General features: G+C 55.0%; 1 protein-coding gene across 1 annotated transcript in view; it reads left to right on the forward strand.

Moving 5' to 3' along the window:
• SCN4A (sodium voltage-gated channel alpha subunit 4) overlaps positions 1-13603 on the forward strand; it is a 40127-nt gene that overhangs the window by 20749 nt on the left and 5775 nt on the right. The window contains 8 exon segments of the mRNA XM_009486876.2: positions 1276-1449; positions 1760-2116; positions 5250-5678; positions 9637-9766; positions 10081-10235; positions 11468-11641; positions 12206-12328; positions 12595-12873. Of these exon segments, the coding sequence (XP_009485151.2) occupies positions 1276-1449; positions 1760-2116; positions 5250-5678; positions 9637-9766; positions 10081-10235; positions 11468-11641; positions 12206-12328; positions 12595-12873 (1821 nt within the window).

Below are 13603 nucleotides of genomic sequence, written 5' to 3' on the forward strand. Positions count from 1 at the left end.
TCTGGGCTGTCCTGATTTCATGGGTGTATTTAGCAACCAGCTGTGGCTGCTTGTGCTTGGAGCTCAGGGTAAATGGCTTTTGGCTGGATGCAATCTGCTGGTGGGACAAGTCCAGGAGGCCCCTGGTAGCTCTGGGAAATGCAGCTAGGAGATGGGAGAGCTCGCTGTCTCCTCTCCTGCCACCTTGCCCTGCTCCAGCACCTGCCAGGGCCTCTCTGTGTGCAGGCACTGGAGTGACACATGCCAGGGCCCGAGCCCCAGCGGGCAGGATGACACTCAGCATATAGCTGCTTTGTCTCTGGTTTCATTCAGGAAATACAAGGGGATTAATCTGCTGTTGCTCGAAGCACGGTCATGCTGCAAAGACAGGCCTAGCTTTTCCTTCGGGCCAGCGGCGGTTTCTGGCTGCATGTACACCCCAATGCAGGGAGCTGGCGGGGGGATTTGCTGGGGAAGGGTCAGGGAGGGATGGGAGCAGGAGAAGCAGCTCCTACTGAGCCACGGTCTCCCCCCACGTCACCTGCCTGTGCCCAAGATGAAAGCAGCAGCGCCTGCTGCCTGTCTCGCTGCAGGCAGAAAGATGGCCAGGCTGTAAGGGAAGAGAGCCGGGATCAGCTGGCAGGAGCAGAAAAGGGGACGTTTGTGGGCTGGCACACAAAGGGGCATATCGGGGAGCATGCCCTGGGATGCCAGTGCATGAGCCTGTCTGCAAAGTGGAGGCAGGGACCTGTGCATCCCAACACGATCCACATCCAGGGCAAAATTTGTCACCGGGACCCCTCTGCACATGTCATGTCATGAAATTGCATCAAGGATGCTAATTGTCACATTGCTGATCCCGCTCTGGAGTAATGTGATAATGCATAGCACCGCTGTAGTCCCAGCAAAAGAGTAATGTGTAAAAGCCCGATCAGCTTTCACGGGGCTCGGGGAGGGGCAGGGGCATCCCAGTAGCAGCCCAGTTCCCGGTGCTGGGAATCCCTGTAATTCAGCAGTCATTGGAAGGGGGGGGGCCCTTTGCCAATGAGACTCTTATTTTTAATTTCCACCTGCCAACACGCACCTTTGCCAAGTCTCTCCAGTAGCAATCAGTCCCCAGCACTCCCAGCCTGGCTCCACAAGCCACACTGGGCAGCAGCTAGGGAGCTCGTTCTCAACCAGGGCTGGACCCAGTGGGATGAAACACTTTGGGAATACCCCAAAAAAGAGAGGTGCTACCCACCCCATGCCAAGCACTGGCTTTCAGGCAAGCTGATGGAGTACTGTTTCCCACAGGTCTTTACGGGAATCTTCACAGCGGAGATGGTCCTGAAGCTCATTGCTTTGGACCCCTACGAGTATTTCCAGCAGGGCTGGAATATCTTTGACAGCATCATCGTCACCCTGAGCCTGGTGGAGCTGGGCCTGGCCAATGTGCAAGGGCTCTCCGTGCTCCGCTCATTCCGCTTGGTACGTGCCACGGGGACGAGTTGTGCTGGGGGGTTGTGGATGCAATTGCCAGCGGGGTGGAGAATGGCTTGTTCGACCTCCTTTACGGTGGTCACCAACTTGTCCTCTGTTAAAGATAATACTGACAGTTGAGCTAAATATTTAGGAAAGTCTGAGTCTGTGTTCTTTGCAAAGCAGTTGGGTGTTTAATCCCTCCTGCCTTAATAAAACTGCCACAGGAAGGTCTGATCCCAGCTTCGCAGCCATGCTGACACCTTGTGGCAATGAAAGCCCCAGGCAAATCATCGCCTTGTCTCCCTGCTCCTTGTAGCTGAGGGTTTTCAAGCTCGCCAAGTCCTGGCCCACCCTCAACATGCTCATCAAGATCATCGGTAACTCGGTGGGCGCCTTGGGGAACCTTACGCTGGTGCTGGCCATCATCGTCTTCATCTTCGCCGTGGTGGGGATGCAGCTCTTTGGGAAGAGCTACATAGAGTGCGTGTGCAAGATCTCCCTTGACTGCACGCTGCCCCGCTGGCACATGAATGACTTCTTCCACTCCTTCCTCATCGTCTTCCGCATCCTCTGTGGGGAGTGGATTGAGACCATGTGGGACTGCATGGAGGTGGCTGGCCAGACCATGTGCCTCATCGTCTTCATGATGGTCATGGTCATCGGGAACCTTGTGGTGAGTCTTGGAGCTGGGATGGACCCTCAGTGAAAGGTGGGGGGCAAGGACAGAGGGTGTCATGGGGTGGGGACTCCTCTGCCCCTCACTCACTGGCCAATGCTGCCCAGCTCAGCTCACCATAGGGCTATGCCTGGAAGCATGGTCTTGTTGGAGTTGTGCAGAGGCACAGGCAAAGGGCTCTACCTCCCTCCTGTAGACCTGGTGGGGATGTGCTGTGTGCTCAGCTTTGGCTAAAGCAGGGTAAGAAGCAGTTTCTGAGGGACCTTCAGCTGAAACTAGATTGGGAACAGAAGGGGAAACCGAAGCATGGAAAACTTAACAATGGGCTTTAGGCAGATGCAGGAGCAACTCTGGGACAAAAGAGAGCTCACCTTCAAGCTGCCCTTTTTCTTCTCCACATGGCTTTTCAGGCTTTTCTGCCCCATTTCCCACTCTCCTGCGATGGGGGATGGAGGAAGTGTTATATCCAGCTTGTCCCAGGGCTGGCCCTTTGCACCCAGGCGCTTTTGGGAGCAGAACCCCTGGAAGACTTTAGCAGATCCCCTGGAAGACTTTAGCAGATCCCCATCCTCACCATGGTCCAGGTGGCATCCCGGGGATGCAGGGCCCCTCTGCGGCATGGGGGGTGCTTCCCCTGGGTCCTGGTGAATCCTGGTCACCATCACCCTTCCCCCCTGCCCGTTGCCCTCCCTGCTAACCCGAACTGCTCGCTGCCCGCGCTGCAGGTCTGCAAGTTCCAGGCGAGCATGAAATCCTTTCTAAACTTGGTAACCCTCTCGCTGGTGGCTTTGAAGCTTGTTTTCCAGGCTGTGTGGGCCCTGCTGTCCCTTCTTAAGGAGCAAGGCAGGGGAGGGAAGTGCAGTGGCTTGCCGAATCACTCCTATTACTTGCCGGGGTTGCGTAAGCCCTTTGGAATTTGCTTTGAAAAACTATCTGCTCAGGGAGCTGCTGAGGCCTCCCTCCCCACTGCGGATGCCTGCTCCATCTCCGAGCTGGCACAGCCCTCAGAGGGGTGAAAGTAGCTCCAGGGAGAAACCCAGACCACCCAATGGCTCGGGTCAGGGGTAGGACAGCTTGGAGTGTCCCACTTGGAGGGTAGAAAGTTGGGATTTGAGTGCTGCTTGGTTTCCCCAGGTACGTGGGGCTTTGCAGTGGCCCCCAGATCAGCATGGAGAGCCGTGCTGGCTGCAGACCTCACCCTGGGGTGTCCTGGGGTCTATGCTGGGCAGACGTGCATGCATCGCCTCGTGGTGGGGAGCAGCTCGATGTCCCCCTGGACTGCCCTTCACCCAGCAGTCAGCAACAGTTTGTAATGCTGCCCTTCAAGGGGGAACAGGTTCATTTGAATTGCAATGCTGAATCAGGCTGAAAATCACTGGTAAGCAGCAGGAGCCTCTCCACAACAGTTTGCAGAGAGTGCAGGAGCTTAGACACTGGGAATCACAGCTGGGGCTCCCTGGAGACCGTCCCCAAAAGGAAACATTTTCTATTCTGGAGCCAGTTTTTGGAGTAGGACAGCCCATCCGCCCCTCCAAGAGACTTTGCTGGAGATGATATGGGGCCAGCATGATTTTCTGCTGGTGGGGTCAGAGGCAGCCCTCCCAGAGGTGTAGCCCTCCCTGAGATTGCACCTCAGCTTTCTGGGCAAGCTTTGCAGCTCCTGCTGTGCTCCGTGTTGCTGCACAGGGTTCCTTTAAAGCTAAGCAGAGGAACACAGTACACGACCACCTACAGAGCCATCTCTGCCCTCTTCATCCTCTTTGCCAGGCTCTCCTGGCCAAGTCTCAGGTATTTCCGAGTCCTGGAGCCTGTCCCGAGCAGCCTCCCCAGCATCCCGGCTGCAGGGAGGTGTGTGTTTCTCCCCACTTCCCCTGCAGAGGAATAAGGCAATAGTCAGTCATCCTTTACTGTTAATGACACTTTGAGCATTTCCTTTGGGGTTATTAAGGGAAAAGTGAGGAAGTCAGTCAGGTGACAAGGTAACGGACTCCTGTCCAAAAAAAAACAGAGCCAACAGCAACTATTAGCTGTAATTGCTGCTTAACCTAAGTATTAAACTGATGGGATAGTAGGGATTTATTTAAAGATGCTATTTAAGTCATATGGTATGAGCTATGTGAAAACAGCAGTGACCTTGAATAGCAGCTAATTCCCTTCTCAGATACGCTGCTGGCACAAAAAGGCACAAACATCAACAGCTGTGGGCTTGGCCCATCAGCCGCTCTGCGCAGTGAGCGCACGTCTCGGTGCTGCCGATGCTCTCGTACCCTGAGGAGAGCCTGTCCCACTCCTCTTCTCGTGAGCCGCTCCGGGTTTCTGGCATGCAGCGAGTCCACCCGTGCCAGGCGAGGCTGCAGTCGGGTCCAGTCACGTTTTGGGCATGGTGAAGTAGGAGAGGTCTGGGGGAAGCATGAGAGAGCCCGTGCTTGGAGCTATATACAGCATTGCATTTGCATCCCATGAACAGACTTGTGCCGAGATGAAATGCTGTACTCCGTGGAGCAGAGCGGTCTCTGGTAGAAAGGGATGAGGTTACAGCTGTGGCTCAGGCTCCTATGTGGCTCAGGGGCACTGGAGACCCTCAGGAGGTTGCTGGGCATCTGAGCTACCAGAGCCAGCAAAGAGGAGAGGAAGAGTTGCAGCTGGGAGAACAAGAAGCAGGAGGTTTCTCCCTGGGAAGAGAAGGGATGGAGCCGATTTGCATCCCTATGGGTGGTGGGGAGAAGCACCGTAGTCTCTGGGGACTCCCACGTGGGGACCAGCCAGGCCAAGAGCTCCAAGAGAGCAAAGGAAGGGACACACTGATGGACCCACAGGGGAGGTGGTTTGAGAGGGGCTGAAGCAATGGCTGGCATTGCTTGCAAACGGATCAGCAGGGCCCAAACAACTGGGGGTGACACTGAGGGCATTTCAGCCCAGGGAGGAGTGAGAAGGACCCTGTCCATGTCCTCCAGGAGAAGAGGTTGGCATCTCTGCAGTCGCCAGCGTTGGGTCATGGGAGGAGGGAGTCCCACGGCATGCTCGACATAAGGGTCTTCTCCACGGCCATGACTGCTCCTTGCTGCTCCAGCCTGTGGGGACAATGTTGGTGCTGGACATCAGCGCTGGTATCTGCTTTTGTCCCCTCCAGGTGCTGAACCTGTTCTTAGCTTTGCTGCTGAGCTCCTTCAGCGCCGATAGCCTGGCGGCGTCTGACGACGACGGAGAGATGAACAATTTGCAGATCGCTATTGGCAGGATCACCAAGGGGATCGACTTTGTAAAGTCATCTGTCCTCATGCTGCTCCGCAGGCTGTGGAAGGGGAAGAAGGTGGCCCCGGAGGAAGAGCAAGAGCACAGTAAGAGGGACAACTCTGTGCTAAACCATGTGGACACTGGCCAGGAGCCCAAGTCAGAGTACCTGGATGGAGTCACTGGCAAAGAGCATTTTTTCATGGATGAACTGGACCACATGAATTTCATTAACAACCCCAACCTGACGGTGCAAGTCCCCATCGCCTCGGAGGAGTCTGACCTCTATGAGGAGACAAGCACCCAGTCTGACACCGAAGATGCCAAGGTAAGAAAGATGGGTGGAAAGGTTTCAACCCAAAAAATGTGGATTAACCCATTCTTGCAGTGCTGCCCGCAGAATTATGGTGGGTTTGGTTACTTCTAGCTTTTCCACAATGTGTGGCATGGGCCAAACTTGGGGTTTTTAAACCTGGCATTTCCCAGTGTAAGCTGGAGGGGGGGGGGGGGGGGGGGGGGTCCAAGCAGGGGTTTGGCCTGGTTTGGGCCAGGCTATGGAGTTATTGCTAGCACGAGGGGGACCCATGGCACCATGGGGTTGGTGCAAGGGTCAAAGCGTTTAGTTTGGGGTTAAAGATGTTCCAGAGGAATTTGATGCCAGGAAATGTGCTGATGGCACTAACATTGGATCCACTGCTAATGCCTCAGAAAGCATCATGGGGGAGGGTATGAAGCCAGATGGAGGAGCTTAGCACAAGTGAACATGAAGCGATGCATTTTGGATCCAAAGCTGACGAGACAGCTGATGTCGGCATTGCTGTGGAGAGGTGTGAAGAGGACTGTCAGGGCTCGTGGGACACTGACTGCCTTGGTGCTCTGGGATGATGACTGGGAGATGGGAGACAAGAAACTCAGGAAGGTCCGAGTGGACGCAGAAAGGAGGGTGGTAGTCTGATGGGAAATTACTGCTCACAATGAGGTCGCATCGAGGTCCTGGGGAAACACAGGGCAGCTGGGGATGCTGTGGTGGAGAGGAACAACAGCATCAATTTGGAAAGGGGTTTTGCATGAATAATGGAATAGCTCTGACCCGGGGGGGTTTATCGTGACGACTGACGGCAAATGTGTCTGCTCAGGATCTGAGGAGCCTCTGGGAAGCTCTGTCCCAGCTAGTCCTGCTCGGGGCAGTGTGCTGGGGCAGAAGACAGTGGTGTAGTTTGGGTGCAACCACAACTGCTGTGGAGTGCCTGGCTGCAATTGCGCAGGGAGCCCAATGCAGGGCTGGAAAATGAACCAGGACTCCCAAAAACCCAGAGCCATCCGCCTCCCTCCCCATCTGCAGGCTCCTTGCAGCTCTGCACAGTGACAGGGACCTGGCTTCACCCAGGGCATGGTGCAAGAACAGGGTTCTGGGTTTTGGGGGTGTTTTTTTAGCCGGAAAACAGGGTGTTTTCAGCAGTTGGGGCTGCAGGAGGAAGACAGCAGGAAAGGCGGTGGCTGGCTGTGACCCGTTGCAAACGTGCTGCTAAGCTCGGGGGGACAAACTTGCCTGGAGCACCTTGGTCAAGGGAATGGGAGAGGGGATTTGCTGTTGTCATCCCCCTTAGTGTTGCCAGCAGGAGGGCTGAGAGTTGGAATTTTTCTCCAGATTTTTCCTACTACAAGTCCAGCCCGGGTAGCACTAATGCCCAGTACACCCAGTCCATGCCATAGCACGTTGGGCGTGTGGTCACACCGCACAGAGGCGAAGCTAACGCCAACCCAGCCGCTGCAAGGGACACATCCAGCCTGGTCTGTGGGGTCCCCACGGACCTCAGTTCCCCGTCACCACGATGCGCTTCCTGGTGAGGTGGAGGGAAACCTCGGTGTGCAATTATGGACATGTCCCAGCATGGCTCCGGTGTTTTGGGGCTGCGTTCAGCTGACATCCAGCAGCACCTGCTCCAACGCCCCGCACAGATCTTGTGTTTTGGGAGCATCCCTGGCTGCTCTGCATGTGCAGGGGGCAAACAGTATCTCTTGACCACTAAACACCAGTTCACCCCATCATCACTGATGGTTTTGGTGGCTAAATTCAGCCAAACTTTGGCCAAGGTGCAAACCACGGGGGGTCATTAACAACCCCTGCCCAAACAGGCAGAACGGGCAAGGGGCTGGCGGTCATCATATGCAATGACTGCCTAGTAATTAGGAATTGGGTGCTAATTGGTGGGAGCCCTGAGCTGGTCCTCGGGGAAGATTGCTGCTATCTTGATGTGTTCACATGCTGTCGATTAGCTCCAGATGGAGCCAAAGCCCGGCACACCACCTCGCACTGGTGACACAGGCTGCCGGTGACAATTGCAAATCTGGGGGGGTTGTCTCCGGATGGGCTGCTCAGAAAACGCTGATAAATGCTCTCCCCCTTCCAGAGCAGCTCCTTTCTGAGGCAAAGATATTTTTCAGGGTGAAATGATAGCAGCAGGATGATGGCAGCAGCGTGGCTGCTCTCCTCCAGTACTTTTGCATCTTATGGTTAATTTATCTTTTGCACGGCAAAGCAGCGAGGAAGTGACAGGAACAGCAGTGTTGGTGTGCAGCTCTGCAAAGAGTTAGTGCTGTGGCTCAGGCTCCTCCTGGGAGCTTTTTGCCTCGGACTCCATCCTGCCAGGCAGGGCGATGTCTCCTGAGGTGCTCTGGGCTGTGGTGCGTCACGGGACTATTGTCAAGTGCTGCGAATTATGGGGGTCACAGGGTGAGTATGCGTGTGCAGCACCTGAATGCCAGTGCTCAGTGCTGGCAAGGATGGAGAAAGCCCTGGATTTGGGTGGAAACACCCAGCCAAGCTGGAGGTGCCATACCAGGTGGGTGATGGAAATTGCCCTGCAAACCTGCTGGTCGCAGGCGTGGGGGGGCTTAGGGGCCCCCAGGGATGGGGTCTGGGGACAAAGCAGTGGGACCAGCACAGTTATCCCTGTCCCGATCCAATAGGACCTGCCCTGAGCACCAGCACACAGAGCTCCTGGGTTACATGAGCCTGCCAAGCACCTCTTGGGCACCTTTCCCCCGATCTCTGGGGCGGCTGTGCTGGTTCGTCCCCACCTCGTGCCTGTGCAAGACTTGTCCTGGAGGCAGATGGTTTCCGCGTGTCCTTCCCCAGGGTCACAGCTTGCCTGGCTCCATGCTGAGGCCTCCTAATCCCCCTGCCCCTCCTGTCCCCCCACCGCTCCTGCAGAGCCACCAGCCGACAGCTTGTGCCACCACTGCTGCTGTGTCCTGCTCCTCAAGGCAATGCCCTGCGTGTCCCCAGCCAGGCTGCAAGGGTCCCCCAAAGCAATGTCTTCTCCTACTGAGGTGGCTGTGGCCCCTGAAGCTGCAGGCAATGACGGTGCCTCAAATTACTCCGGGGGTCTTCCCTGGCTTGTTGGAGGATGGAGTAGCTACTTTATTCACTACTGAAAGCACCAGCAACCTTGGGGGAGGATTATCTCCTTCCCATGCAAGCCAACGCCATCCTGTATTGGAGATGCCCATCCAAGATCATCTGCTCCCAGGTAGAACAGGCAGGTCTGGGGATCTTTGCTTTCCTCAAGTACTGCAGAAGGGCTTCTCGGAAAGCCAAAAAAAAAATGGAGGAAAAAAATCCCAGGGGCTTGCCAAGGTTTTCTCTCGTTATCAGCCCCCCCGGGCCTTGCTGAGTGGTGTCTGGGAAGCCAGCCAAGCTGAGCTGTGGCGCGGGATGGAGCCAGCGAGAGATATTTGGGATGCAGGTTTTGAACTTGGGTGAACCTCAGCCTAAAAGCCCTTCGGCACAAGCCGAGGCAGCAGGATTTGAGAGAAGTGCCGTGGTGGCTGCCCAGGTTTTCTGCAGGTCTAATTGTTCCAAAGGGTGTTTGGCAGAGCATTTCTTGCATGGAGGCATGCAGAGGAGGAGGAGGTGAGAAAATCGGCCTGAGATGATGGTACAAATGGATGGGAGATGGATTTGCTGTGCTGGGAGGAAGGCTGCAGTCAGGGGACCTTTTGCTCCTCTGAACCTGGATGAAAAGCAAAGCTTGTGCAAGCTCATGTACCAACGATCCTCCCAACGATCCTCCCAGGTTTGCAGCCCCAGACAATTCAACAGCTTCACTCTGGGCTGCGTTTCCATAGGAAAGGGACTCGGAGCAGCCTTCAAGCGAGGGGGTCCCCCCAGCTGGCTGCCTCAGTGGAGGCAGGAGGAGCTGGAGGATGGCTGGAGGCAGCTGCAGCCCGGGACCATCCCTTCTGCAGGGCAGCCCAGCCTGAATCCTCCTCTCCCTTTGCAGAATCCCCTCTCCAGTGACAATGCATCATCCCTGTGCAGCACCGTGGATTACAAGCCCCCACCGCTGGTGGAGGAGGAGGTGGCGGAGGAGGCTGAGGACAAGAACGAGCCCGAGGAGTGCTTCACCGAAGGTGAGGGACTGAACAGGGCAGGGGACCCTGGGGAGAGGGGAAGGGGGGTATGGAGGGGCCATTGCTACCAATTCTTGCAGCATAACAACCCTCAGGCTCGCTTAGCTCAGCCCAAACTCCAAATCTTCCTGTACTACCAAGGAGAAGGTCCCCATGGGGCTCCCCTCTCACGTGCACACCCTCAAACCCAGCAGGATCCTGCCCCAACCTCCACCTAGGAGGGTTTGAAAAAGACAATAGAAGCACAAATAGTGTCGTGTTGGTGGAAACGCCCTGGCCGGGAGGTAACCCACAACTCTTTGTCCCATCCCCAGCCTGCGTGAAGAGATTTCCCTGCCTCTATGTGGACATCACCAGCGACAAAGGGAAGGTATGGTGGAACATCCGGAGAACCTGCTTCCGCATTGTGGAGCATGACTGGTTCGAGACCTTCATCGTCTTCATGATCCTCCTCAGCAGCGGGGCGCTGGTAGGTCCCACCTTTCACCCTGTCCCATTTGCTGTGCAGCAGCTCCCCAGCTTGGTGGGAGCTCGGGAACGCGGGCAGGGCCCTGGCAGCACCACCGGAGGCTCTGGGCATCGTCTGGCTGTCTCCTGTAATAACTAACACAGCTATGGGCAGATGTTTGATTTAATACCCCATTTAGCTCAGGTCTGCCCAATGTACAGCCTTGCAAGGGGACCTAAACATCCTCCCCTTGCCCTCCAAGAGTGCTGCATCAGCACAGTCACCCCTGTACAACCCTCCCCAGCATGCATCATGGGCTGTGGTCCATGGGCTCAAGGGGATGCAACCGCCTACAGCCTCCCCTCATGCTCTTAACGTCAACCATGAACTATCTGCACCATCTATTTAGCTTTAAGCGGATGGTTCCTCATTTCACTGCCTCCATCACTGGCTGTCGGGAGGTGCTTTACGAGTAATTCATGGTTGTCATTTTGCTCTTCAGCACTTCCAGCCGCTGACTGGTGCACCCTCCCAGAACCTGGGTGTCCATTTAAATCAACTTCATTAAAAAGCTGTGTGTCAGCCTGTCGGTCCTTGCTGAGTATTTGGGCTGGATATAGTTCAGCTGTACCTGTAACTACACATAGCTAATGGGGAGACCAACCTCTCTCCAAGTTTGGAGGTAAAGAGAGAGGGAAGGAGGATAGAGGGACTGGACTGGTTTTCAGACATACTTTATGTGTCTGCATCATGCTCTGAAGTGCAGTTTGGGGATGTCTGAGGTTGTAGCTAGTGCCGGAATCGAAAGCTGTGCTAAAACAGCTGTGCAACACCTGGTCACCATGCCTGTACCTCTGGTTGCCTATGTTTTACATGCCATGCAGACATAGCAGTAACCCAAACTCCTAAGAGTTTTCAAAACTACCAAGGCATCCAAAGGGGCAGGTTGGTGTCCTGGCTTTTGACTTGTGCTTAGACTGGTGGGAATTTGATGCAGCTGGACGTTTGCTTTAGTGAAGCTTTGCTTCAGGACAAACGCCACTCTATATAGCCAACAAGAACTTGCAAACAAGAGTTAGACCCCTGTTGATCAGGTGCATCAGTAAATGCCACCTGTAGTTAGGCTCTCAACTTTTCAAGCTGCCCCAAGCCCTAGGAAAGCAGCGACAATGCAGGCATGGATGTGGCTGCACTGAGCCGTGCAGCGGGTCTAATGGAAGAATGACTGTCACGTAGCTCCACGCCTCTTGCAGGCTTTTGAGGACATCTACATTGAACAACGAAGGGTGATACGCACCATCCTGGAGTACGCTGACAAGGTCTTCTCCTACGTCTTCGTCATTGAGATGTTGCTCAAGTGGGTGGCCTACGGCTTCAAGGTGTACTTCACCAACGCGTGGTGCTGGCTGGATTTCCTCATTGTTGATGTAAGCGATGAGCACCTCTAGAGCCATAGCTATCCAAGGGATTTGGGAGCATTAGGGAATTGCAGCAGGCTGTTGGAAATGAACCCCTGTTGTATTTTAAAGGACAATGGAGTGACTGCGGAATCAGGGCTTAGACCATTGCTTAAAATAATGGTCCTCCACAGGAAGGGCCACTTCTTTCCCTGGGTGCAGAAACACTTTCTGGTTTATGCTCAAGCCAAGAACAAGCCCATGCTCTTCTACCAGATCCCAGTAAAGATGTGAAGGGACATCGGGTCTCCCAAATGCTCCATGACACAGCAGGCCATTCCACCTGTGCAGTATTTCTGCGTCCCCCATCACCTCCACTCTCATACCCAAGAGGCAGGGACATCCTCCAGGTGGCTGGTCACCAGGGACCTAAGCACTCGATGCCAGTCCCTGTGTCCCAAGACAAGACGATGACCACTGGCCTGAGGGAGTTCTGGGGAGAGAGGGATGGGCAGGAGCTGCAGGGACGTGGCTCAGTTCCTCTCCATTGTTTCCATCTGAGATGCTGCTAATCCCTTGGGCTGCTCCTTCCAGGTTTCTATTATCAGCCTGACAGCGAACTGGCTGGGATACTCCGAGCTGGGAGCCATCAAGTCCCTGCGGACCCTCAGAGCTCTGAGACCACTGCGTGCCCTGTCCAGATTTGAAGGCATGAGGGTAGGTGCCTCCCCCGTGCACTGCTGGCTCGGACAGGGCCGTGCAAGCAGCACCGTTCAGCAGTCACCTACATCAGGGACCCATCCCAGTTGGTTTTTAGGGGCCTCCAGATCAGTGGCATTGATGCTAAGGTACCTTTGGTCCAGTTTGAGCCCACTTGATGCTGCTGAGGAGGGTAAGGCTGGGGCACAGGGATATGAAGGTCCACATCATTGCTACCCTGGTTCCCTAGCCACGTCCTCCAAGGCCTTTTATTCCCCTTGCAGGTGGTGGTGAACGCCTTGCTGGGTGCCATCCCCTCCATCATGAACGTCCTGCTGGTCTGCCTCATCTTCTGGCTGATATTCAGCATTATGGGGGTGAACCTCTTTGCGGGGAAGTACTACCGATGCATCAACACCACCTCGGGGGAGCTCTTCGACATCAGCGTGGTGAACAACAAGAGCGACTGCATGGCCCTCCTCTACACCAACGAGGTCAGATGGGTCAACGTCAAGGTCAACTTCGACAACGTGGGTTTGGGATACCTCTCCTTGCTGCAGGTGGTACGTAATGAAAGCAGCTGCCATCCCTCCAAGACGTGCACTGCCATAGCAGGGCAGCATGAATAGCATCAGGGCTGAAGTGAGACGCTACCTTGATGCCCAGATAGGGCCTCTTGGCTGCTGCTTAGCTCCAAAATTGCTATTAACACAAAAAACCCTGCAGAGCCAAGGAGGAAAGGGACAGGGTAGAAGATGGGAGGGGAAGGTAAGTGTCACCAGGGACCCGCTGTGGATGAGTGTAGGTAGCACCAAGCCTGGAGCTGTCAGAAGTCCTCTGCACAGCATGGGATGCAGGAGCGAGGAGGGGAGGCACCCTCTTTTCCCCCCACCCATTTGAAAAGCTGGGTCTGCTGTAGCCGTAGGTTGCAAGGGTTTTGCATGGGGAAGATGACGATTGGAAAAAGAGTGCGTGTGTCCGCTGCAGGCCAGTCAGTGAGTGCAGCCGTGTTTCCACTGAACCCACCGCAGCTGAGCCAGGCAAGCAGAAGGGGAACTGCTCACCACAATTTTAATAAAAATATAGGTGTGGACTCCATTATTGGGTGGGCCAGGGTTACTCCCATCAGATCCAGGGGAACTGGCGGTTGCAGAATCGGAGCATAACCCAAATTGATTAATGAGGTTAAATTCAGCTTCCTCTTCAGGGTTGTTGTTCCATCAGATTCAGGAAACAAGATGTTCAGGCTTTTTGTTTAACAAATCAGCATCAAAAGCCTGTAAAAGATGCAGT

The sequence above is a fragment of the Pelecanus crispus genome, chromosome 18 (assembly GCF_030463565.1).
Source record: "Pelecanus crispus isolate bPelCri1 chromosome 18, bPelCri1.pri, whole genome shotgun sequence".
In the NCBI taxonomy this organism is placed as follows: Eukaryota; Metazoa; Chordata; class Aves; order Pelecaniformes; family Pelecanidae; genus Pelecanus; species Pelecanus crispus.